Consider the following 27,437-nt stretch of genomic DNA (forward strand, 5'->3'; position numbering starts at 1 on the left):
AATTGATTAGGTCACCCGAATTCCACACCAAACCTTTACCCATACTTCCGGCTGTAAGCATCTAGGCACCCATGGTAAGGTTTCGGTGATTGTTGACAACTATTTGTGGATCTAACAAGCTCATGAGTGCAGGTCCTAGCTCATAATTCACATTTGCTTAAAGGACATTGAAATGGTATTGGCTATGAAAGGCCCATGGTATTCATCAAGTGCAACAAGGACTTCTATTGGTTTTCATGAGAAAAAGGCTAAGGACACTTCTAGATTCAAAGATCATAAGGAGAAGAAGGATCTTTGAGTAGAATAGGCCTTTTTCTAGTTTGTAGAGTCCGCACTATTAAGAGGGGCCAATGGTTAGTAGCTTGATGAAGCAAATTGCCAAGACTTGGATGCACACACTCAATTCAGTTCAAAATAAGTCAATATGCTCAAGGGTGAAGCAAGAAAGAAGAAATGATTCAAGTCCGGATTGAAATACACTTCAAAATAAGCAGGAACAGTGATTTTGTATGGACCGGACAGTCCGACCCCCAGGACCGGACAAACAGGTCCACAGACTCAGAAACAAGGGGGAAATTGGATTGCATGGACTGGACTGTCCGATTGTTTCAAAATAAATGGACCGAACAAATGGAGGAACTCAGTGGTTCTGGCTAGGGTTTGCTATATGAACCGGACTGTCCGACCCAGTGGATCGGACAAATATACCAGAGAGACCCTAAACCAACACAGCAGCTCTGTGCACAGTGTTCTTGTATGGACCGGACTGTCCGACCTCATAGATCGGACAAAGATTCCAGTGACAGTCCAAATCCGAAGTGCACAGTGAAATGGAATGGACCGGACTGTCCGACCAAAAGTTTGTGTGGATCGGACATTTGTCCGGATAGATGATGTCAGCAGTAACGGCTAGTTGGGGTTTGAAGCAGTGGTATGGACCGGATTGTCCGACCCAGCAGATCGGACTGTCCGACCCGCTGTACTTTCTGACAGCCTTCTTTTCCAACGGCTCTATCCCCTTGGAGGCTATATATACTTCACCCCCAGCTTCATTTCGTTGTTCTTGAGACTCCAGTAGCTCCATACACTTCAAGAACCACCTGAGCTTCAATCTATCACTCTCTACTTCATCCATCCACTCTTGAGCATCAAGTGAGGTCTAAGAGTCGTGTGTGCATCCATCTTGGTGAGGAGCTACATCAAGTGAAGACCGGAGGCTTGTTACTCTTGGTGATTGGCAGCACCTAGGCGGACTTGGTGACCGGGGTGCTTCTTCGGAGCTTGCCAAAGATTGTGGGAGCCCGAAGAGAGCAAGGTGTACATGGAGTGAGCCCTTCCATGCCGGAGATGGCGAAAAGGGACTTCTAGGGAGCGCCCATCGTCTTGGGGACATGGGAGGTGGCATAACGCCTTGTGCGTGCCACAACGTGGACTAGGGGTGGTTTGCCAAGCCACCGATACCACGGGAAAAAATCCGGTCGTCTCTTTCACTCTCTCTTTACTTTTCGCATTTCCTCTACTAGCTTGATCATGCTCTAGACTTTTGATTTGCCATGCTTAGGTCTACCATCTCCTTGGTTTGCTCACTTGTGCTAGGACATGGTAGTTTTGGTAGTTGCTAGTTCTTGTTCTTTGCTAGTAGTTGGTAGTTGGGAGTGCGAGTAGACATAGGTTGAATTGGGCTTTTGTAGTTTCGAGTAGGCTAAGGACATTGCGATTAGAGTTTGAAAAGCCCAATTCACCCCCCCCTCTTGGGCATTTGAGGTCATGGCGTTCGGTTCACATGGGGAAAGAGGTGGAAGGGGCGGGATTGGTGGGGTCCGGCTGGCCGAGGTGGCAGAAGGGCGGCGGGGTCGAGTGGCGGAACCTGCCAGGGACTCCAGGACGACGGCGGGGTCCAGTCGTCGCGGCGGCGTGCGTGCATCACGCGCGCAGCGTGCGCTGGCAGGGCGGGGAGGAAGCAGCCAGGGAAGAAGACGACGCTGGGGCGTGTGGGCCGGGGGGTGGGAGTGGGCCGGGGGCGGGGCGAGGTGGCCCAGGTGAGAGGGGTGGGATGGGCTGGCGGGGAGGCGGGGTAGAGCGGGCTGGGCCGAGGGAAGGAGAGGAGGAGGTGGGCCGGTTGAGGAAATGGAGAGGGAAAAGATTTCTATTTTTCCATGGTTTTTATTTTTATTGGGTTTGAATTTGAATTTGAATTCCGACTTTGTGGCTGGTGGAGAGTTTGAATTTGGGAGCATCCGAGGGGAACAAGGGAGGATTATGTTGGCGTGGGAATGCCGGAATCATGCATGTATTTTTCGGTCTACGCGTCGTGTTAGTCGTGTTGGATTTTACGTTGCGCGAACGAGGTTAGGGTTTTTAACAAAAACTTTTCGGGGGTTAGCGCGACGCTCCGTGGTTAGATTACGGTGCCCTAAACGCGGATTTAAGGATTTTTATTACGCGATTTTCAGCTTCTAATTTTCAGGGCGTTACAGATGAGTAGCGTGCGGCGTCCACTGGTGCGGAGCATACGGTGGCTTCTACCTCAACGCCTGTCGTCATGCCAGGGGCCTTCCACACCTCCAGTCCCGCTGTTGCGCCTGCGACAACCTTCTTTACTGCTCCTAGCGTCCCCATCGTCGAGCTGCCCACCACATGTTCGACTCCAGGCCTCGCCGGTGGTGTTCACATTCTGCCGCCTGCAACCACTTCTACACCGCCTACATCGCCTACCCTGCCTGTTGTTGTGATGCTCAGCGCCATGGACGACTACATCTACGGTGACCAAGCTGTGGCGTCACCCATCAAACTAGGCAAGATCACGGCGACCACCACGCCGACGGCTACGTTGATTCCTTCATTGACTTCCGCACTGCATACGGCCGCCCTTGCACTGGCCGCTTCAAGCATAGAGGCTGATGTCCCCAGCGATTCACCAACTCCCTCGGCGCTCCTTCCAATCTGTGATCCTATGGCAGCCCTAGCTTGCATGGCCAAACTCCCACAAGACATCAACAAAGATCATGCGGTTCTGAACCATGTGTTCGAAGATTTGTCACCACATGCTGATTTCGCCTTCAACAATGGTCTGGGCTCAATGATGCAAGGTATTCTGCATATGACCGGTCCTGCTTTACCTATCCTATTAGTTGGCATCATGAGGTCACCGATGATGAGGGTCAGACAACAACCATGGCCGCCACCTACAGGCCTTGCACCTGTTATTGGTAGTACCGAACTGCGGCCAATACCATGGCCATCTTTCAGTTACCATCCAATCGGATTGGCTACACTATCCACATTGGAATCAATTGCAATGATAAGTGGAAGGTTTGTGCAGCAGACAAGTGCAACATTCAAGACTATCTACAGCTTTAGTGTGCTTACTTTGGTTGATTGTTCTAGTAACCATGGACCTAAATGTTTGTCTGGTTGCCTTTTCCTGCATTATGGTAATTCTTGGAATTCAGTTGTGCATGATGGCCAAGGGCACATATTGGTAGCAATATTGAGCTCAATTTTTACCGGAGGAGTGGGTTCCTTGAGTTGTGTGCTGAAATTCAGATGTGTGCCTACTATGATTGTATTCGTCCTTGCAAACATGGTGGCAATGTCAATGATAGTTCAGCTTAAACCTTGGACGCCGCCAAAGTTCGCAAGTGGGCTGATAATGTATCCACAGTGGCAAAGTTACAGCTATCATTGTGTACTCTTGCACAGTCAATTGACATCAATTTTTTTATCTAGAGCTGCTTCGTGGTTTGATGTTTGGGCAGCTGTACAAGGTGCCAAAATTTCCATTGGCAAGTGACGACATGATGAACAACTTTGCAATAGTATGCAGCCAGCTTGTGAACCACATTCATAGAGCTGATTATGGTACTCCAGATTTTGATACTTTTGATGGGATCACTATTGTGCTACATAGTTTAGATCACCCAAGTGCAGACCAAAGTTATGTTGAATTCATGATCAGTGGGAAAATATATTTTGGGCTTTATATTCTTCAGATGCAATGGTGCTTTGGTGATTGCTTGGAGACTAAAATTGTTCATGCCAAATTGCCAATGATTTTAACTTCTGCCTGCGAACAGATGTGCTCTCACTTTCAGTGCTATTGTTTACAAAGGGGGTGTGGTTAACCTGGGACACCGGAGGTTCAAAGCTACACCGATTCATCATATCTATTTGGAGGCAAAGCTACTCTGCAATACTTCAGCCACTACTTGCTGGATGGAATATATGCAGTGCAACTCAAAGTGATCTGGTGTTGTTCACATGCCAACCTGTTAAGTATTTCTTGGCTGGTATTTTTGAGCATATATGTATGCTTATTGCCCATATGCAATGGGTCAGCTGCATGGCCCTTGAGCAGACCAACGAGTCTTTTGTATTGCTAAAGTGTGGTGAAGCTTCAGTGGAGAGGAATAGTTTGCTCCATGTTCACCTAGGTTGGTGCAAAGATAAATCATCACATATGAAGCAGAAGCTTAGGAGGTGGTTATCATCTTACAGAGTTCACATAGTTTATGGATTTGCACTTTCCGGGGATAATTTCTTAAGCTGGTCATTTGGAACATGCCATATTTTAATATAATTTGCCAAACAACATTGTGGTCAGCTACTACAAGTCAATCAAGGTTCAAAATTGCCATATTACTTCATCTTCATGCGGTCGGTGCAGGATTTGGGACCCTGGTGCTTCAAAGATTCTACATCGGCTTGGGGGCAAGCCGAAGCTTAAGAAGGGGGGAATGTTAGGACCTGCCGGCCCACATGGCCCATACCGGCCCAAGTCTTGAAGGCCAATTCTACAAAGGAGCAAATCAGAGAAATGGGCAAGGCATCGATGATTCAGACTTCAGTTATCCTATCTTCCAGAGCTACTGTTCTTCTCCTTCCTCTCATGTATCTCTAGCTTCTAGAACCTTCCAGAATTATCTAGTGTGTTTCCCCTCCTAGCCTCAATTCCCCTGCTGTGCTTCAATCCCATACTCTATCTATCTCCAGCTGTACTGGATTCCATATTCGTTGTGCTGCTTCATTGATTTGTGAGATTGGAGTTGCTAACACCCAATGTGTATACAAATGGCTACGGTGGCTGGGGAGTAGAGACGCGGTCCCTGTTTCACCCGCAGTTTGGGCAGGATCCTAGCGGGGACGGGATCGTTGCATTTAAAGGCGTCCTTAAGATGGAAAGATCAAGATATCGTGAAGCCGTTTGTACAGTGTTAGAAGATATGAGTGGTAGAGAGTAAATATATGCATTTTTAAAGAACACAATATTTCTAAGATAAAAGCTGATTAACTAAGCCAAGGAAAACTGTGAATTACCGGCGAGTATCATTTTGAAACTTTAGTGAGGTTCTTGATCGGTTGCTACATGATCGAGCTTGATAGTTGCTTACAGTGGCGGAGACAGGGGGCGCACAGGGGCAGGCCCCCCTAATCATCCCATAAGTCCACACTTTGATATTAAAAAATATTGCTAATCCTATTGATTAGCTCTCCTCCACAGCTTGATATTAAAAAAATATTGCCAATCCAATTGACTAGCCCTCCTCAACTGCATTACACAATATAATATTGGTCCATAGCTGCATCAAATCAATAGAAATGTAATCGTGTAAGTCTCTAGTTCTTCAAAAGATTCCTGTATGCTACAATATTTTTCACATATATTGGATTTAATTGGTAGATGATTTTATTATTGTGCTATTTATATTGATTTTCCTATTATCAAGGCTATATGAAAATTAGTATATGGATGTGTATTTATTATGTTGTAGCATTGTTGCTTGTATAGTTTGTGGGTTGGCCCCCTCTATTATCGAAATCCTGGCTCCGCCACTGGTTGCTTAACCAAGACTACCTCACTTGAGGTTCAGCTGCATTTAATCCAAGAGACTCATTTCATAATGTTAATATGGATTATTCGATAAACCTAGTTAAATTGTATATGGGCGTGGCTTGATTCCGTGGAAGTGAGAGATTAACAACAAACCCTGTCTTCAATCGATGTTGTTTGATAAGATACACGCACGCGCACACGCATGTACATGTCAATTTACAAACCTTTGTTGAGCTTTCTATAAAAAAGATAAAGACAAGAAAACATAATGCCTATTGTTTGGTTTATCAACTTTTGAAGTTAGTTCTTGTGTTGACTATCACCACAGCTAGGGCTGAGAGGTGCTTTCCAGCTATAGAATTATAAAAAAAAACATCTCTACACAATCATATGGTGTGATGCGTGTAACGGTAATATAGTCTCATTTGTTATGTAGTGAGACAATAAATGATGAAAGTTACAATCGATGCTTGTGGGCTGTGACACTAGTGGTAATGTATTGTTTTTTTTACATCATGTCCCAGTCTATGAACCCATATTTGCTAACAATATTGAATAATATGATTAGCCCCTTCTACATAAAAACTACTAGTATTAAATGTTGCTATATGTATTGCCTTTTTGCCTATTGGCCGTTGGTGCCATATGGACAATATAATTTTTGTTGGCTTTTATTTATATATCAACTATCAATATGGGGTTGGTTCTTTATGTTGGTAAATGTTTTCTGGTATTACTGCTTTGCCACTACATGTACACTATATGCTCCATCTGTTTTTTTCGCGAACGTGCCAAAGCACGTTGTTTCATTAAGAAGGTAGAAGATTACAGCTACAGGGAGTAAGCCATGGCTTACGAACCATGAAACAAAACAAAAGATACAGAAGAAACCCCGAGCGCTAAGCCACCCAAAACCCCAACAAACTGAAACTACGACGTCCAAACAAGCGACGCCAACCAAGCCGGGCCCTGTAAAGATAAAAGCTAAGACTACCCTAAACAATGCCCAACGCCGATGATCGACGACAAACGAAGAGGGGGTACATAAGCCGACGCCTTCAAGGAGGAAACAACATCCGAAGAATATCGTCGTCGACTGTTAGTAACACTCCATCTGTATTAAATTGTAAGGGGCTGTTGTCTGTGTTTTTTCTGTCTATGCTCATATGAATAATTGAATATAGATGAAGTTAGATTCATATATAAACCAATTTCATAGAGGACTAGCCTAAAACCCTTATAATTTGAGATTTACGTAAATTGAAGTGTGCCCTCGAGTCTTTCAGGAATGGGATCTAACTTTCCCCTGGGACACAGAGGATGAGCAACGAATCACCATCATGGACTCACAAAAGTGCTGTGCGCGGAAGAGATCGAGTCTGCAAAATGGAGTTTCAACAAAAAAAAAAGTCTGCAAAATGGACGCGCACGTCTCCATTTTTGCATAGAGGCTAGACCATCCACTACCTGGCAGCGAAGACGCGCGGGGGCGCGGGGCAGCATGCCGCCTGGGCTGGCCGCTGCCGTTCCCGTCCGTCGCCGGCTCTCAACCGCGGCCACCACGCCGCTGTCCAGCCTCACCGACGCGCTCCTCGCCACCCGCCTCGCAAGCCACCTTCTCACCACGCCGCACCTGCCTGCCGCGCTGCTGCCCGCGGCGCCGCTCCCGCTCCCCGTCCACCTCCACATCCTCCGCCACCCGGCGCTCCCGCCGGCCTCCAAGCTTTCCTTCTTCCTCGCCGCCACCCCGCCCTCCTCCCCGCTCCTCGCATCCATCTTCCCCGTCCTCCTCCGCGCGCTCGCCGCTGGCTCCCCGCCGCTACTCGACGAGCTCCTCCCGTTTGCGCTCTCATCCCCATCCCCTTCCACCCTCCTTCCATCACTCCTCTCGTCGCTCCTCTCCGCGTCGCGCCTCGACGCCGCGCTGTCCCTCTTGGACGCCGCGCCACCCGACCTCCTCCCCCGCCTTGCCGCCGCCGCTCTCCCTTCCCTCATTGCCTCCCCCGACCTCATCGCCGCCGTCCCTGCCATCCGCAGGCTGCTTCCCATCGCCTCCCAACCACCGCCCGTACGGGTCACGAACCGCCTCCTCCTTGCCTTGTCGAAGGAGAATCTCTGTGATGACTTCCGTCATGTGTTCGACGAAATGTCGAGGAGGGGCCTCCCTTCGAATGCAAGGTTCTACAACATTTGCATCCACGCATTTGGCAAGTGGAGGCAGCTAGATATGTCCTTGAGGCTTTTTGCGGCAATGAAGGCTGCTACTACTCCTGTTGTGCCGGACATATGCACGTATAATTCAGTCATTCGGGCTCTTGTGGTTGGTGGGCGGGTTACTGATGCCTTGGTGACATTTGATGAATTGAAGTCTTCTGGAATTGAGCCAGATGTATTCACTTACCGGGCTGTCATGAATGGATGCTGCAAGAGTTTTCGGATGGATGAAGCGTTGCGCGTGTTTCAGGAGATGAGGGGTCGCAGTGGGGTGGGTGATGTGGTGGTGTACAATTCTCTTCTCGATGGGCTGTTCAAAGCTAAGAAGCTTGATGAGGCATGTGGATTTTTCGAGACAATGGTGGCAGATGGAATCCAATGCTCGGCAAGCACACACAACACTGTGATTGATGGGCTGTTCAAGAATGGGAGGGCAGAAGCAGCATGTCGGCTGTTTTATGAGCTAAGAAGGAAAGGGCAACTGTTGGATGGAATTGCTTATAGTATCATGGTGAGGGAGTTCTGCAAGGAGGGGGTGGGGGACCAAGTTGCAGAGGCTGTAGAGTTGGTAAAGGAGATGGAGCAGCGGGGCTTCATTGTTGATTTGGTTACCATAACATCATTGCTGATAGGTTTTAACAAGAGTAAACGTTGGGACTTGGAAGAACAAATAGTAAAGTTTATACGGGATGGCTCTGTATTGCCAGATGCCATTAGGTGGAAATCAAACATGATGGTTGCCTTGAGAGGGCCTCAGGACAGAGGGAAAGATGGGACGCCAATGTTTTCCTTTGATGGTAATATGGATGATGTGATGAATTTGGTCAATCCTGTGGGACATACAGTTACTGATGAAGAAACCCCAAATAATGATCTTAAGGATGATTGGTCAGTGTCACCACACTTGGATAATCTTGCTAAACATGCTGACAGATTGAATAGCTCTGCTGTATTTACAATGCACAGAGGGCAGAGGGTGCAAGGTATGGGGGCCAAAACGTTTGATGCTGACATGATCAATACTTACTTGTCAATATTTTTAGCCAAGGGGAAGTTGAGTGTTGCTTGCAAATTATTTGAGATCTTTACAAATCTAGGGAACAAAGGGACAAGTTATACGTACAATTCATTGATGACCTCATTCGTCAAGAAAGGTTATTTGAAACAGGTGTGGGCAATTCTTCATGAGAGGGGTGGGCAGCTCTGCCCTAATGATGTAGCGACATATAATCTGATCATTCAAGGTCTTGGCCAGATGGGGAAAACAGAGGTTGCCAGCACAATTATTGACCGTTTGTCAAAGAAAGGTGTTTACATGGACATTGTCATGTATAACACTCTGATCAATCAGTTGGGAAAGGTTGGGAAGGTTGAAGAAGCAGGCTCCTTGTTTGATCAGATAATCAGAAGCGGCATGAAGCCAGATGTTGTCACTTTTAATACTTTGATCAATATAAATGCAAAAGCTGGTAGACTAAAGGAAGCTGACAAGTATTTAAGGAGGATGATCACAGAAGGCATTGCACCAAACCACGCCACAGAAACAATATTGATTTTCCTTGATAAGGAAATTGAAAAGAAAAGGCAGCACAAATGAACTAGGAAAACAATACAAACGAAAACAGCATCATCAACTCTATTACTTGTATTAACCATTCCAAGGCATGTCCTTGTTTATCCAAACTGAAAAGCTGCAGTGAAATCATTATTACTGTAAAGCTGAATATTCAGCAATAAGCAATTAGAGTGATGATCACTTTCGGTAAGCTCACAGACATTTCTGCTTTATCCATATAGGAAGATGCTCTGTGTATTGTTGGTTTAGAGATGTTGCTGTGGGTTCCTGTAAACACTGTCAGACAATTAGGCAGCCTGTTGACCACAGGGCACATTTAATCCTGCAAGCTGCATCAATTTCATTGAATGGGATCTTCCAGTGCCATATCACACATCCAGAGTCGATCTGAGATGCTATTAGGTAAATTTCGCAGTATGTAATTTAATTTCTATATTTCTTTCCCTATAAATTTTGGTTTATTATCATTGGAGTTTGCATCCAGTAAATGCCAGATGAATGAAACTGCATGGTCTATAAGGCTAGATTTGTTATGGGTGGCCAAAGGGCCTGGTCATCTGCCTCTCATGTCAGGAGATGCGGATTAGGAGATAAATTAGATTAGAGGTTAGGTTAGTTCCTTTATTCTAGAAATGATTTTATTAAGGGCCAAGTATCCTCATCTATATAAGGATGGAATTGTATCAATTGAGACCACATAATGAAGAATTAATTCCAAGCCCCCGCATAGTCACGTTTATTTTCCTGGTGTGTGTTTACCCCTAATCATTACAGCTCATAACAAGCTATAATTACTTCATCACAATTATCTTGTGGAAAGTCATTTTTTATAATACGGGAAAGTGCTGATTTGGTACCTATAGATATTTCTGGGCTCTTATTCTTGCGTGAATTTTGGTGCTGCTCTGACTCAACCATGTTAAGAGGCACTACCTCCTGTCACTGTAATATGACGCTTTAGACATGCAAAGCAGCTTATTTTCTGTTGCTTTTGCTTGTCCGAGCATCAAGCTTTCTTGATTGGAGGTAGTATGATTTTTCCAGTGCCGCTTGCAGACTGAGTGGTTGCAGAGCCACAGCACTGAGAAAATAATAGCAAAAATAAAGTCCTCTGATATCTTATTTTAACACTGCTATAGTGCTATTGCTATAGTTCGAATTGCCCTCTTGGCAACTCATGATATTGGATCTTCCTTCTGATGGGTACTAGTGTTAGAGAGTACAATTGGGGGCTTAGGGGAAGCAGCAGATTGCTATAGGTTGTGTTCCTCATGTTTGGTGGCATGGCAGCATTGTGCTGGCAGTTGACGGCAAGACTCACCCAAGCAGGGTGTGATATGACAGTAGGGAGAGGAGTGGAGAGGAGAGTAGAGAGCAAGCGAAGAAAAATATGATTGTTCTACTTTGAGGAGTAAACATTTCAGCTGAGTGGAATGCCTAATAGGATTCCATCCACCTAATTGAAAAACTATTATGTTTTAGTAGTACATAAAGGTTATTTAGAGATGTTTGAATGAAATCAATTGTAATCTTCTGGGTCTTTGTTTATTTGTCTTAATGAGAAGATCACTCTGGCCATTTTATTCATATGTGCACATAAGTTTGTTTCAGACAAAACAAGCGTGCTTTGGCTGAAATACAGATTGATGGTGCTCCAGCTCCCATTCCACAAAAGCAGAAAACATCAAAGGTAGAGAGAGGCGTGCAATTCAGGAGGCTCAACGTGCTGCTAAAGTTGCTGCGAAGGACGCAGGTAATTATCATGGCATTGACTTTTCTTTAGTGTCGCTACCAAAGCTTCTCGGCTTTTTCGACCGTTCGTTTTTTGTTTGCTTTCCTAGGGTTTGCCAGTAGAGAACATACTTATGAATATGTTCATGTTGCATGTGTTGGCAATACAAGCATTGCTCCCAAGCATGATTGCTCCACTACTTTGCATTTGCAGGTAAACCAGGAAAATCTACTGGTGCTGGTTCTGCGGCTGATTCTGCAATGTCCAAGCAAGCAAAGCCAGCAAAATCTGCTCAGAAGAAACATATGCCCTAACCTGCAAGCACAATTACTTCTGAGAAGAAGTCTACTGAACGTCTTCCAGAAAGAGACAGAAAGCTAGATGCTCCTCATCCCTGCATGCATTTTGATGACGGGCATAAAGTGGAGAAAGCAAGCCCCCTCCCCCGGCAGTAGTCAACCAATCAGAGGTTCGAAACAGAGTTGAATTGTTTAGGCATCATCAGTATGTGCATGGCAGATGGCACTCAGCTTCCTGACCTCGAGGCAAAATTCTTTCTAGAGCCAATGCATCCTTCTGTGTACAAGGTAATTGTTGTGTTTTAAACCTATCAGACATTTGTTTACTCATATTCCAGTTCTCAAGAAGGATTAATCGATGCTTTGTTCTTGACCCACATAAAGTTTTCATGATTTGAAGTTTTTGGAGTAGGAATAAGGTGTACGAAGCTAAGTAAAATAGTTGCAGTAATTGGGCTACTTCTACGTAAGTACATATACATTGATAATTGATCGTGGATTAAACAATCATTGCTGCCTTACTGCTCACTATTTGTTGGATTACCATGCTCTCCTGGCCAGAATTTTGTCCTTGCTCTAAACTTGGACATCCTCAGCTCTTTTTGGTCAAGGAGTGAGTGAAATTACAATTTCTCTACATTTTGGTGTACCTACCCAGGCTGGCTTTGCGTATACACTTAAGCTTTTTTTTCTGCTATCCATAACTGTAGAAACTTTTGAGAATAGTGTATTGCCCCCATCTGGCTGCTCTGTGCGCTGTGATCCACACGTCTCCTTTGTGTTGGCGTGGCACTAGATGCCATCTTGCGTATGCTATACACCCTTCTGGAAGGGGGGGCCATGCAATCGGCCAAGTATTTGGCTTAGCACATGGATGTCATGGATGCAGCAAAGCACGTCTTTTCGTGCTAGTTTCTCTCCAAGTCCCTAGTTTGGTATTTTGCCTGTTTTATGACCATTTTAGCCCTCAGATTTAAGCATTTTGTCCCTTTCCTTTAAAAAATTGCACCATGCTAGTGTCAGATTTACAACATAGAGACTTTAGAAGAAATTAGTTATTCTGAATTTATATTTAAAATATTTGAATTGAGGTAACTTTGTATTTATTTACATTCTTTTATTCAAATGTGTATTTTGAAAAAAAACAAAGAAAATCTCCTAACACTAGCCAGCAATAGAGTTTCTACTTCTTTGTGCTGTTTTTTAGATGCGCCTCTCCTATAATTCATCATGATTTTTATTAAATTCAATTTACCTACAAGTTAGATATAGAACCTTATCCAGGTGGCCACATATGTAATTTTTTGGTTTTTATCTATGCTGGTTTGGATGTTATGCATACCGAGAATCTTTCTTTGGTCTTGTGAAACACAGTTCAGGCTTTGTTGAGAGAACTACCACCCTATAGTAGACCAGACATGAGCAATGTCCATGCCATGAACTGACATTGATGCTGACATCATTCCACTCAAGTTTCTCTCAGCACAGATTGATGTTGGCCATTTTCTGGATGGTACTTGGTATGCCCTTGCTTTACTTTTTGTCTAATATTTTGATACAGAATAAGTTGTTTTTGCTTTTTGGTTGGTTGGTTATGGTTGTTTGATTTGGGGACAGGAAGTTCATGGCTATACTTCAATAAGGTGATTATTCATTTATTACTCTTTCCTTTAAGGGGCCCATTCATTCCTATATTGAAGCCATTAACAAAAGATGCATCTTTTCAGAAATAGCAATTCTAGCTAGGGGAAATCTATGAGAATTACATCGAACACAACATTATTTCTCAGCTTTACTCTGTTCGTTTTGTTGTATAATCATGATGATATCTATCACATGATTATGTCCCTATGATACTTAAGTGGCTGTGTTCTATGCCAAGGGGTCCCTAGTTGAGTTAGTTAGGAGGCTCTGATAGCTCTCCTCAGGTCCTGGGTTTGAATTCCCGTGGGATTGAATTTCAGGATGTGGTTAAAAAAAATCCCTTCGTCTGTCCCACACCAAATCATAGGTCTAAGGATCGGCCTAGGTCGTTGGTCGTCTCACATGTGTATGAAGTTTACTGTCATAATGAATTTGGCAAGCAAAATTTGTTAGAGCTTTGGTCCATATTGTGACACCATTTCTTCATTCATAATAAGCACAGATAGATACTATTAACTGGAAAGCTTAGATTATGGACATTGTGTACTTCCATATGGAGCTTAGTTTTGGTCCATATGAAGATTTTGGGACTGAACATTTTGTGCTTTCTCAATGATCTAGACTAGGAGAATTGCTATCATCTGGTTTTTAGCTTTGTATTATGAGTTGGAGAACTGATTGAGAAATTGCCATTGATCACATGTGGAATACTTCTAGCTGGGTACATGCATAGAAGCCAGGACATGTTCCCTGTGCATTACTGAATTACTGGACAATTTGTCATGACGTTACGTTACACTGATTTTGTTCTCACACTATATCATGCATCATTATCCAAAGGAATCACGTAACTATTGCTGGTAGTTTTCTTTAATTCCTTTAAAAATTGTTTCTAAGATATATGTTTTGAACTACAGGGTATACCTCATGACAGCCGTGCTACATGGTTTGATGATTTGTTATCTATAGATAGCATAGAGTCGGTAGAGTATAGAGAACCACACTGGATCTGGTTTAGTATATTGTTACTGTGCCTACAAAACATCTCCTTATTTTAAAACAGTTTTGGATCATATACATAGTTAAATACCGAAAGAGACTCGTGCTTTGAGCCAAGTTTGTTGCATCCTGATTGAACTTTAAGACCTGAAGCCCCAACGTGGTACTCTGACCGCGTAGGATGTATGTCTTGTCTTGTTTTCACGTGCACGCCTCGGGCAGGGGGCGTTGCACGTCCAAATCAGGTCAGAAAGGTTCTCTCAGTGTTTTCAGTTACTCCAGGTTCCCGTGATCCGCCCCAGAATCAGGAAGCAGCTAGCGCCTAGCGGGCGCTGGGTGGCTGGTGGGCGATGGCATGTATAACGGGGACTGGCCAAAGAGTCTCTAGTCGAGTTGGTTAGGTTTGATGGTCTCAATGGTGCTCCTCAGGTCTGATTTCAGGCTGTGGTTAAAAAAAAATCCTCTCGTCCGTCGCATACCAAAGCGTTTGTCGTCTCACACGGGCTATCACACGGGCTATGATGCCACTGCGTAAGGATGGAGCAGGGGGTTCAGATTTTTTTTCTTGACCTGTGTCGTGACAAGGTCTTCTTAAAAGAATGCTCGGGGCTGTCTTACCCGCTCCCCTAGGTCGAGTTTTTTTTTATATGGGGACCGGGGAGAGAGAGGTGGGTGTGAGTTAGGGTTAGGAAGATGAGACCATTATGGTCTAGGTGGGCCTTAGCCGAGGTGAAATTGCTGCTGTGTTATATATTTAGCCTTTGCAAATACTACTTCAGTTTCCATTGTTCTTCAGTTAACCGACCTAATGACTGGAATCGAACCGAACTTCGGTTAACGTCCGGTTAGCCCTGGTGATGTTTGCCTAAAAATAGACGGGTATGGCACAGAAGACCTGGAAAAAAAACTAGCGGCAAATAATGTGCGTTTTTTTTGGCAATTAAAGAACTGAGAACATTTTAGTGGCACTGGAGGAAAAGAAAAAAAACGTTAAGACATGCAACACGAAGCAAACAAACAAATTTTAAATTTCCATGTCTGAAGCGTTATGTTTTCATGGCTAGAGGAAGTGTCCAAGACAATCTGACTATGATTTCCTTTTGCAAATGGCAAGCATGGTTGATGATTGATGCTACTTTGATTCCTCGGCGTATGGAACAGTGTAAGAATCGATGGACCAAGAGGGGGGGTGAATTGGGCCTTTTTCAAACTTCTAAAGCAATAAAACAACCTTAACCTATGCAAGGCTAGTAAGGCTCAATTCACCAACCGGCTAAACAAAGCAAACTACACAAGCTAACAAAGATATGAAACTAAGCAAGGTAGAGCTAAGCTATGATCTCTAGGGTCAAGCACATGAAAGAAAGCATGAAAGTAAGTGCTTGAAATGAAAGAGAGTGCAAGAGACAACCGGATTTTTCCCGTGGTGTCGATATGTTGGCACACACCCCTAATCCACGTTGTGACACTCACTAAGAGTCTTGTCACCTCCCATGTCACCGAGACTTGGGCGCTCACTAAGAGTCTCCGTTCACCATCCCGGCGTGGTGGAGCTCAAGCCACGTACAATCTTCTTCTCCGGGCTCCCACAATCCTTGGCAAGCTCCGCGAGAAACACTTCGATCACCAAGATCGTCTAGGTGCTGCCAAACACCAAGAGTAACAAGTTCCTAAGCCTTCACTTGACCTACACTCAGTTGGCCTTAGCTCAAGCACACTTGCTACACTTGCAATGGATGAGTTCTTCAAGGTTGAAACACAAACTAAGCACTAGATCTTCTCTCTTTTGCTCAAAGCTCTATCTTTTCTTCTCAAGGGTGGCCTCAGGTTTTCAAGGTGTCAAAGGCAACTGAAATGAACCAGGGGGTACCCTTATATAGAGTGGAGGAGGTCACATAGCCGTTGGAGGTTTTCTGCAGAAAAACCGTGACCACCGGAAGAACCGACGGTATAGAAAATATGGGCATCGGTTCAACCGGTCTCTCTGTGTCAAAGAAGTAGCCGTTGGAGTTCTGACACAGTATCCACGCTTGCGTCATTGCACCGGTGCATGCTCCGTAGGGCATCGGTTCAACCGGTGCTGAAGAGGTTCGCTGATCAACTCAAACAAGCGTTCTGGAACAAAGTACATCCAATGCACCGGTGCTTTGTTTCTGAACCATCGGTTCAACCGGTGCTGAAGAGAAGTTGGAGTCCATCAAACATGCTCTCTGGAACAAAGGACTTTCATTGCACCGGTGCTTTGATTTCGGAGCGTCGGTTCAACCGGTGCTGAAGAGAGGTTGCAATCCATCAAAACATGCTCTCTGGAACAAAGGACTTTCATTGCACCGGTGCTTATCTTCTTGACCATCGGTTCAACCGGTGCTTTACTTGATATCTGCCTTCATCCAGAGAAGATGGACCGACAGGGCATCGGTCCTTCCGCCATGCATCGGATGCTCCGATGCTTGTGCACCGGTTCAACCGGTGCTACTGATTTTCTTTGTTTTCAGCTGTTTTGACTTGGATTCGAATGTGACTTTGATTGTTTCTTCTTCCAAGAGTTGTGTTGACTTCTATTGACCATCTTTTGCTGTTTTTGAGTGAGTGTGTAATATGTCTAGGGCCAACTCAAGTTTGATCAAGCTACTAACTCATGAACCCCTCTTAATAGTGCGATCACTACAAAACTATAAAACCTATACTAACCTAAGTGTCCTTCTCAACCTTGTGACACTTAGGACTAGAAAGATCCTTAGCCTTGACAAATATAAGTTAAAAGCCGAGATCGCCTTTTTGAATGACCGAAAATGAGGGGCCTCTTTTGACATATGACCAAATGAGCGATAATGATCTATTAAGCTGCACAAACTCATTAGTCACAATAATGGTTGTCATTAATCACCGAAACATACCTTGAGTGCCTAGATGCTTACAATCTCCCCCTTTTTGGTGATTGATGACAACACAAACATAAATAACGAGAGAGCGAGAAAGATAAAGCAGGAAAAACACTAGCAAACCAAAAGCAGGACCAAAGAGCTCAACGGCTCAAACGAAATCCATAGATATGTCTCAAAGAGCGGCATACTCAAGCGACAAATGTACATATCCATGAATTAACACCAAATGTGATACAAAGAATCAAAGTCCTGATAACTACGAGCTCTCTCTCTAGCTCTACCCTCCCCCTAACTCTCTACCCTCCCCCTAACACCTCTCCCCCTTTGGCAACAAAGCACCAAAAAGGAAGGCGATCTAATCCTGAGCAGGAGAAGGCGGGGTCTTCCGGCTGGGTCCGGTGGAGAACTGAGCGGCGGAGTCGTCGGCGTCGTCGTCTGTCCAGTCGTCGTCGACCGAAGAAGACTTCTGCTCGACCAGAGTCGTCGGAGCAGCAGAAGTAGCTGGAGTAGCGGTAGGAGCTGGCGCGGCGACGATCGTGGAGTCCGTCGGAGGAGTAGACGTGACGGGAGTCAGGTCTGGCTGAGTGAGGCGCACGACGGACGGACGGAGCACCTCGGGCTGAGAAGGAGAGTCGAACGTGAGTGACTGAGCCGAGGGGTGCTGGAGCTGGTGTAGGATCTGCTGCTGTCTATGAAACTCTGCACGCTGCTCGGCTGTCCAGACACTAGGCTGTGGAGCAGGAGCCGGGGCAGCAGTAGGAACAGGACTGGCAAACAACCCGGTCGGTAGAAGTGGTGACACCGGGAAAGATGACAAGGGTGTCTGCATGAAACCGCCAGCAGGTGGAGGAGGAGCAGTGGGGTCGAACTGGAGCTGCTGGGGTGTAGGGAGCTGAGGCTCAGGCAGTCCAGTGTGTCGGTACAGCTGACCGAAGCATCCCGAGAAGAAGGTAAACATCTGCTGCTGGATCTGGGACTGCTGCTGAAGCTGTAATCTCATGGCCTCCTGGTGCTGCCGAATCCCCTCAAGCACTAGAGTCTGGGCCTCCTGCTGGCGAGCCTGCTCGGCCTGCATGCTCAGCTGAGCTGCTGCAAATCTGTCCTGCTGATCTGAGAGCCGAGTAAGGATAGCAGCGAGTGCATCGGGCTGAGTGACCTGAGCTGTGGAGACTGGAGGAGCGGGGGCTCGTGCTGCACCAGAAGATCCTGCCTCATCATCATGAGCTCCTCGAGGGACGGTAACAGTGGGAATGAAGTCCTCGTCATCCTCCGAGTCCTCTGAGTCAGTGATCAGGTAGTGTGGGAGCTGGGCCTCTGCAGCTGCTAGTGAAGCGTCCTCGGCTGCTGTCGGATCATCTGCAACTCTGCCCTCAGCCAAGAAACGCTCATCCAGAACCCTCTGTGCTCGGTGCTGGCCTCTCGAGCCACGACGACCGTCTCGAGGAGTAGCTGGTGAGTAAAAACTGAACTGTGTCCTCGAGTGCTCCAGCTCATCCATGTGCTCATTCTGACTTAGCTGAGCCAGAATCCAACAGATCCAATGAGCAAACGGATGCCGACGGTGAACTGTCATGCCATCCAGAATCACATCCTTTAGCTCGCAGATAAAGAAGTCGACTAGGTCAAAGACACGACCAGTCATGATATAAAGTAGGAGCCACTGCTGCAAAGCTGTGATCCCCTCGTTGTATCCAATCCGGAACAACAGACTCTTCCTAAGAGCTAAGTGGATAGTGTGCGCCATGGGAGTCATCCTGTCCGGAGTCCTCGGTGTGCCAGGCAGGAAGGGCTGCTGAAAAAGAACACTGATCTCCTCGTCAGAAGGGACATGAGACTCATGAGGACGTCGAGGAGGTACCGTGCTGCCATAAGCCTGATAGTGTATGAAGTGTGGCTCCTCGGCAATCTGAACTCCAAGATAGGTAGCCAGTCGTGCTCGGGTCAGACGATAGTGCCTCTCCTGGAACATGAAGTCAATAAACTGCCGGTCCTCCTCAATAAACAGAGTGGCGTAGAAGACTCGAACCCACTCTCGAATATACCTGGACCTCTCACTGAGTAGAGCAGGCAATCCAACATATCTCTCAAAGAGAGGAAGCACTGGAGTCCCACCTGCTGCTACACGCATAGCTACCCAGTGGAGCATCTTGTGCTCACTAATCTTGATGTCCAACTGGCAGTAGGTGTGGTAAAAAGACTCCTGAAGTAGAGTGTAAAAACGACGATCAACTCCGACATCCCTCTGCTCGGGAAACCACTGCTCCGGGGTCACATAACGCAGTCTCTTGACCCTAGGTCTTGGAATACCCCTGAGATCGAACAACTCAACCTCGGGCAGCTCCTCACCACTGTCCTGACCACCTGTCTGAGTCTGACTGTCGGTGTGCTGCTGCGGTGCATGACCTGCTCCCCTCTGAGTGCCACCACCTCGAGTCCGTGGACGTGAACGGGACTCAGGTGTGGCCTGAGCTGTCTGAGTACGTCCTGAGCGACGTAACTGCTGCTGTGGCTCCCCCTGAGCCTAAGGATCCCTGATCCTGAGTGAGCCCTGCCTGTCAGCTGCGTCTGCCACTGCCTCGGCCTGCTCTCGCTCGCGGTCCTCACGGGTGCGCTTCTTCTTTTTCTGCACAATCATCTTGCTCTTGCCTTTCTTGTCTCCTGCCATCTGTCATAGAAGTAGTATGATGGGATATGAGCCTAAAACAAGAATTCTAGTGGATATCCTCGGAAAGAGCACACTAATAAAGATCTTGAAGTGTTTGAGCAAGAGTGTGATTTGTGCAAGGTAAGTAATATATGTGAGCATGTGTGTAACTGAAGTGAAACAGAGACACAACACATGACGAGGAGGTTAAGATCATACCCTGATAGATCAAATGAGGAAAAACCGACAAAAATGTCACAAGTTGTCTTAGAGACAAACTGTCGAACACCTTGAGTGCAGATGAGCACAAGGTGGGAGGGGCACGGTGAGCTCGGTTCCCTGCGCGTGAGGAGATTTAGAGGAGGATGGAGGTGCACGGCGCGCGGAGAAGGCGTGCTGGCTCTGCAGGCGGCGGCGCTGGACTTGGATGGCGGCGGCCTGGGGTCAGCGGCGCACAGACGGCGCAGGCGCGGAGCAGGGCGGTGCGAGCGTGGCTCGGGCGCGAGGTCTGTGGCGCGGCGGCGAAGCGATGCAGGAGCGGCGCGCGTGCGGCAGCGAAAGGGCGGCACAGGAGTGGCGGCGGCGTACGGGCGCGGGGTGCAGGGCGGCAGTTTCGCGGGGAGGAAGAGGAACAGGAGTGAGACTGACGCGTGGGCCCGCGGAAGGATTAAGTGAAAACAGAACAGACGGGCCCGCCAACCCTAAGCACCGGAAGGTCCGATGGTGCAGAGAAAAGACCGTCGGTGTAATCACCGGTGTAAGTTTGACCAGATCTGAACGGGATTGAAACGTGGTCAGAAGGGCACCGGAAGATCCGCCACTGAGGCACCGGAACATCCGATGGGCGTCGATGTCTCTGCAGGAGTAAGGTCCAGAGGCTATGCAAGGCCCATTTACTCCACGCAGTAGCACCGGTTGAACCGATGCTGAAGCGTCGGTTCATCCGCCATACATCGGAAGCACCGGTGATCCATCGGAGTAACGGCCGGAGGTTGTTCCATAGGCATTGCAGAAACCTAGCCACGAAGACTTAAGCACCGGTTGAACCGATGAGATGAAAAACACGACTTCGGTTTAACCGGTGGTTAAAGAAATTTTCTGCTGAACTACAAACTCTACTTCTGATCCAAAAACTCAAAGCCAAAGCCATAAACACTCAGTTTTGGATCATTTTCGAGAGACAACCTCACCCCTCAAACACTCAAACTAAATGCTCGCAAGCTTTTATATTAACTTAGGCAAATTAAGAACCAAGCGAGGTTTAAACATAAAAACCAAATGTATGAGCCACTTTGCCTATGAACTTAGAGATTTAAACTTTAAGTTCAATAGGACGTGACTCAATAGGCATGAAAGCACAACATTGATCTTATCACTCTTGTGGAGATGATATATCATATTTAGCATGAATATCTTTCTCGAAGTGTGATTTGCTCCCTTGTGATGCTACTAACGTGATGCAATGCCAATGCAAAGCGTGAAATTAAACATGGATGCATTCTATATGACAAGCACATGCATTGCAAAATTTAAATCTATCTTGTCAAGTTTGAACCCTCGTCAAGCTTCTTCATGATGAACCATTCTTCATGCCATGAGCAAAACCAAGACCACCGGCTCATGCAAGACCCATGTTCATCACTATCTTGACAAGGTTAGACAAGCCCCTAGCACATGTACATATGAAATGCATCTATATGACAAGGCAATTATATGACGTTAGAAGCATCTAGAACGTTAAGCTCACTCCTTAGCCTAACAAAAGTACTCTCGTCTAAAGGTTTTGTGAATATATCCGCCAATTGCTCCTCGGATCTCACACCTTGTAGAGATATATCTCCTTTGGCTTCGTGATCACGCAAGAAGTGATGGCGAATATCAATGTGCTTTGTGCGAGAGTGTTGAACCGGATTTTTGGCAATTTTTACGGCACTTTCATTATCACAAAGGAGCGGGATCCTATCTAGTTTCACACCAAAGTCCAAAAGGGTTTGCTTCATATATAGGATTTGGGCACAACATGCACCGGCCGCTATATATTCCGCTTCCGCGGTGGACAAAGCCACGGAATTTTGCTTCTTACTCGACCAAGAAACTAGAGAACGCCCAAGCAAGTGGCAACCCCCGGAGGTACTCTTGCGATCCACACGGCTTCCGACAAAATCCGAATCCGAGTATCCCAAGAGATCTAAGCTAGCGCCTTTGGGGTACCACAAGCCTATGCTTGGGGTGTGCTTGAGATACCGAAGGATCCTATTCACAGCCGAGAGGTGTGATTCCTTTGGGTTTGCTTGAAAGCGGGCACACAAACACACACTAAACATTATATCGGGCCTAGATGCGGTAAGGTAAAGCAAAGACCCTATCATAGAACGATAGAGGGATTGATCAACCGGTTTACCGTCCACATCCAAGTCGAGATGCCCATTGGTTGCCATGGGTGTCTTGATTGGCTTGCACTCATCCATCTTGAACTTCTTCAAGATATCTTTAGTATATTTTTCTTGATGGATGAATGTCCCTTCCTTCATTTGTTTGACTTGAAAACCAAGAAGGTCAATTCGCCAATCATGGACATCTCGAATTCCCTAGACATCATGGTAGCAAACTCATGGCTTAGTAAATCATTAGTTGAGCCAAAGATAATATCGTCAACATAAATTTGACAAATGAAAAGATCCCCGTTGACGTCTTTTGTGAACAACGTGGTGTCCACCCTCCCGATCTTGAAGCCTTGCATGATTAGGAAGTCACGAAACCTCTCATACCAAGCCCTTGGAGCTTGTTTGAGCCCATAGAGTGCCTTGTGCAACCTATAAACATGGTTAGGATTCCTCGGATCTTCAAACCCGGGAGGTTGCTCAACATAAACAAATTCGTTAATAACGCCATTTAAGAATGCACTTTTCACATCCATTTGATACAACTTAATGTTATGATGTGAAGAGTAAGCAAGAAGGATACGGATAGCTTCAAGTCTTGCGACCGGAGCAAAAGTTTCACCAAAATCCAAACCTTCGACTTGAGAAAACCCTTTTGCCACAAGTCTTGCTTTGTTGCGTATCACCACCCCATGTTCATCTTGCTTGTTTCGAAAGACCCACTTGGTGCCGATGATGTTCTTGTCTTTTGGAGGAGCTTCGAGGACCCAAACTTCATTGCGGGTGAAGTTGTTCAATTCTTCTTGCATGGCCATCACCCAATCCGAGTCCTCAAGCGCTTCCTCTATGCTAGTGGGTTCAATACAAGAAACAAACGAGTGATGTTCACAAAATGAAGCATGCTTAGAGCGAGTTCTTACTCCCTTAGAAGGACTACCAATGATTTGACCAATTGGATGATCCTTGGAGATGCGACCATGCTTCACTAGCGGTATTTGCGTGGATGGTTGTTGGGGTGGATCTTGTGTGACTTGTACTTGTTGTGGAACACTTTGCTCTTCTTGTTCTTGGACTTGGGGTGTTGGTGCTGGCACATCTTCTTGAGGTAGTGGATCATCTTTTTCTTTATCTTTATCCACTTGGGGTGCCTTGGAGGTGCTTGGTGTAGATGAGGAAGGTCCTCCCCCTTGATCATTGTCTTTATGCACCTCTTCCGGCTTGATATCCCCAATGGACATATTCTTCAAAGCTTCATCAATCTCTTCATCACCTACATTTTCATAGCCAACAACCTCCTCTTGGGAGCCATTAGATTCATCAAACTCCACATCACATGTTTCTTCAACTAACCCAGAGGTTTGATTGAATACTCTATATGCTTTGGAGTTTGATGCATAACCAAGAAAGAAACCTTCATCACATCTACTTTCAAACTTACCGAGCCTTTTCTTCTTATAGATGAAGCATTTGCAACCAAAGACTCGAAAGTAGGATATATTTGGTTTCTTCCCGGTGATGAGCTCATATGGAGTTTTCTTGAGGAGTCGGTGGGGATACACTCGGTTGGATGCATGACACGCCGTGTTGATTGCTTCCGCCCAAAACTTCTCGGACGTGCCATAATCATCCAACATTGCTCTTGCTAGGGTGATGAGTGTCTTGTTCTTTCTTTCCACCACTCCATTTTGTTGAGGTGTGTAGGTGGCGGAAAACTCATGCTTGATGCCCTCTTCATCGCACCATTCTTCAATCTTCATATTTTTAAACTCGGTGCCGTTGTCACTACGGATCTTCACAATTGGGGAGTTGTACTCCCTTTGAGCTCTTCTTGCAAAAGTCTTGAAGATTTCCGGAGTTTCACCCTTATCGCCTAGAAACATAACCCAAGTGTAACGTGAAAAATCATCAACAATTACTAGGCAATAGAGGTTACCACCAATGCTCTTGTATGTAGTTGGACCAAAGCGATCCATGTGAAGTAGCTCGAGCGGCTTGGAGGTAGACAACATCGTCTTGATGGGATGATGTGTTGCAACTTGCTTCCCGGCTTGACATGCTTTACATAGCTTGTTCTTGTCAAACGTGACATCCTTCAAGCCGGTGATCATCCCTCTCTTGTGGGCTTTCTTGAGGTTGCTCATGCCAATATGAGCAATTCTTCTATGCCAAAGCCACCCAAGAGAAGACTTGGTGAAGAGGCATGTCATGGTACTTGTTTGCTTTGAAGAGAAGTCCACTAAATAGATGTTGCCATGCCTAAACCCCGTGAATACCATTGACTTGTCTTCTTCAAGAGTTACTACAACACCATTCTTGTCAAAGATACACGTTAGTCCAAGATCACACAATTGAGCAATAGAAATAATATTAAAACTAAGTGCTTCTACAAACAAGACATTAGAAATGGATAAATCTTTAGAGATAGCTATTCTACCCAAACCTAAAACTTTTCCCCTTGAGTTATCACCATAGGTGACATGTTCATGATCGCCGGGGTCTTCAAGAGAGGTGAACATGCTATCATTGCCGGTCATGTGTTGAGAGCAACCGCTATCAAGTACCCAATGTTTTCCACCGGCTTTGTAGTTCACCTACACACATGAGAATTCACTTTTGAGTTTTGGGAACCCAAACAAGCTTTGGGCCTTGCACATGTGTGACAAGAGCTTTTGGGACCCAAAGTTGCTTGGGGAGCTTTTTCTTTGACTCCTTAGTGAGTTTGCCAATAAACTTGGCCTTCACCTTGCCCTTCACTTTACTTAAGAGAAAATGGTTATTTTGAAACATTGAAGAGTAATTCTTGGGTAAATTAGGAAGAGGACGTGATGGTAAAGTGCACTCCCTAGTGTGGTGCCCGGTGACTTGGCAATGTTGGCAATATGATCCAACTTCCTTGATGAAGCTAATCTTGATCTCCGGAGAAGGAGTAGTGCCTTGATTTGGCTCCGGAAATGAACCAAGACCTCTCTTGCCATAGTCACGTGCATTGTTGAAGAGAATTTCCTTGTGGATGTATTCTCCTCTTGAGAGCTTCTCCACACTACTCTTGAGGCTTGCCACTTGATCCATCAATTCCTTTTCCCTAGAAGGTACAAGCTTGGGCAAAGCATTAGTGGCATTTGCATTAATGAGTAGGTCATCACATGAAGTAGAAGCATTGACCTTCTCAATAGTTTCATGAGCAAAGTTCTCAAGACTTGGGTCAATTGCTTCATAGGCAAATTCAAGTTCTTGATATTTGTGAGCCAACTCCCTATGCTCTTGTTTAAGCTTTTTGTGGCTCTCTTCAACTTGCTTAGCAAGTACAAGTGACTCATTGTGCTTTTTGAGCAAGTCATTGTACTTGCCAAGCAAGTCGGAGTGGGCAAGCTCTAACTTGGCATTAGTGCTCTCAAGAATCTTGACTTTGCCCTTTTCCCTCTTGATGACGGATGTGTACTCATTAATGAGATTAGTGAATTCATAAGGATCAAGCTCTTCATCACTTTCATCTTCACTATCTACCTCACATACCTTGGTGTTACCTTTTGCCATGAGGCACATTGGAGGTGGAGGTAGTGATGGTGCTTCATTTGTTAGGGCGATGGTGACTATGTCTTCTTCATCACTTGAATCTTCGCTTGATGAGACATCGGTCACCCATTCTTGTTTTTCCACCAAGAAGCTTCTCTTGGTGTGCCCTTTCTTTTTTGGGAAGAGCTTGGTTTTCTTATCATGGCTCTTCTTCTTCCCAAGCTTCTTGTTCTTGTTCTTCTTCTCATCTTCTTCATCATCACTTGAATCATGGCGATGTTTGGCTTTGTTGTCCTTCTTCCTTTTATCCGGCTTGGGGCAATCGGGAGAGATGTGGCCTTTTTCTCCACAATTATAGCAAGTTTTGTTCTTGACATCTCCCCATGGCCGGAACATTCTTCTTTTGGGGTCAAAGTTGAAACCCTTCTTGTTGATCTTGTCATTCAAGCGTGTGAACTTCCTCATCATGAGAGCAAGTTCTCCATCATCTTCTTCATCGGATGAGCTCTCATGATGATCCTCTTCTTCATTGCTTGAGCTTGATTCTTGCTTGACCATCTTGAGCTTGCGAGATTTGTTAGCCTTGGTTTTGAGAGCAATTGACTTGCTTGTTGTTGGCTCTTCGGTCATACCAAGGATACTCATTTCATGAGCGCGAATTTCGCCCACAAGCTCTCCCACTTCCATTGTATCAAGATTCTCCTTTTGAAGCATAGCATTGATAATGTTGTACTTGGGCTTCGGAAGGAGCATGAGAATCTTGCGGTTGATGGAGCCACTGTCAATTTTGGAAACTTTAAGAGCATTAATGTCCTTGACAATGACATTCAAGCGGGAATACATATCATTGCAATTTTCATGAGCAAGCATTTTAAAAGAATCATATTTTGCTCTAAACAAGTGATATTTTTGTTCACGGACTTTTGTGGAGCCTTCATGAATTTCAATTAGCTCTTTCCATATATCACTTGCTAAGTCCATGCCATTTACTCTAGCAAAGACTTCCTCACTAATGGCTTCGAAAATTGCATTTCTAGCCTTTGCATTCCATTTTAATTGCTCCGTGGTGGGAGTTCCGGTGAACCCGGTCTTTGTTGCCAACCACACTTCGGGGGCAATCGCATCAAGGTATGCGGCCATACGAACTTTCCAATATGCAAAGTTTTTGCCCTCGAAGTGAGGCGGCGAACCTCCCATCTTGGCCATAGCTCTAGGCGGTGAAGCCTAATGATCCAAATGAGCAACGAGGCTCTGATACCAATTGTAAGAATCGATGGACCAAGAGGGGGGGTGAATTGGGCCTTTTTCAAACTTCTAAAGCAATAAAACAACCTTAACTTATGCAAGGCTAGTAAGGCTCAATTCACCAACCGGCTAAACAAAGCAAACTACACAAGCTAACAAAGATATGAAACTAAGCAAGGTAGAGCTAAGCTATGATCTCTAGGGTCAAGCACATGAAAGAAAGCATGAAAGTAAGTGCTTGAAATGAAAGAGAGTGCAAGAGACAACCGGATTTTTCCCGTGGTGTCGATGTGTTGGCACACACCCCTAATCCACGTTGTGACACTCACTAAGTGTCTTGTCACCTCCCATGTCACCGAGACTTGGGCGCTCACTAAGAGTCTCCGTTCACCATCCCGGCGTGGTGGAGCTCAAGCCACGTACAATCTTCTTCTCCGGGCTCCCACAATCCTTGGCAAGCTCCGCGAGAAAC

At 45.7% G+C, this 27,437-nt stretch overlaps 1 protein-coding gene across 7 annotated transcripts; it reads left to right on the forward strand.

Annotated features, from left to right (window-relative positions):
• Positions 1-7,274: 7,274 nt before the first annotated feature.
• On the forward strand, positions 7,275-14,414 carry LOC120699153 (pentatricopeptide repeat-containing protein At4g01570-like). 7 transcript variants are annotated; one of them, XM_039983032.1, is made up of 5 exons: positions 7,275-10,025; positions 11,235-11,376; positions 11,569-11,942; positions 13,029-13,174; positions 14,216-14,414. In XM_039983032.1, exon 1 carries the CDS (start codon positions 7,335-7,337, stop codon positions 9,642-9,644), a length of 2,310 nt encoding a protein of 769 aa, XP_039838966.1. In that variant the 5' UTR covers positions 7,275-7,334; the 3' UTR covers positions 9,645-10,025; positions 11,235-11,376; positions 11,569-11,942; positions 13,029-13,174; positions 14,216-14,414. The 7 variants fall into 7 exon arrangements, with proteins under 7 accessions (XP_039838966.1, XP_039838965.1, XP_039838967.1 ...); XM_039983031.1 differs by having other exon boundaries at positions 13,029-14,414; XM_039983033.1 differs by having other exon boundaries at positions 13,034-14,414.
• Positions 14,415-27,437: the final 13,023 nt, after the last annotated feature.

Source organism: Panicum virgatum, chromosome 3K (assembly GCF_016808335.1).
Source record: "Panicum virgatum strain AP13 chromosome 3K, P.virgatum_v5, whole genome shotgun sequence".
In the NCBI taxonomy this organism is placed as follows: Eukaryota; Viridiplantae; Streptophyta; class Magnoliopsida; order Poales; family Poaceae; genus Panicum; species Panicum virgatum.

Excerpts from the sequence above, each read along its gene's own strand:
- LOC120699153 (XM_039983031.1), top strand. The coding sequence starts at position 7,335 with ATGCCGCCTGGGCTGGCCGCTGCCGTTCCCGTCCGTCGCCGGCTCTCA.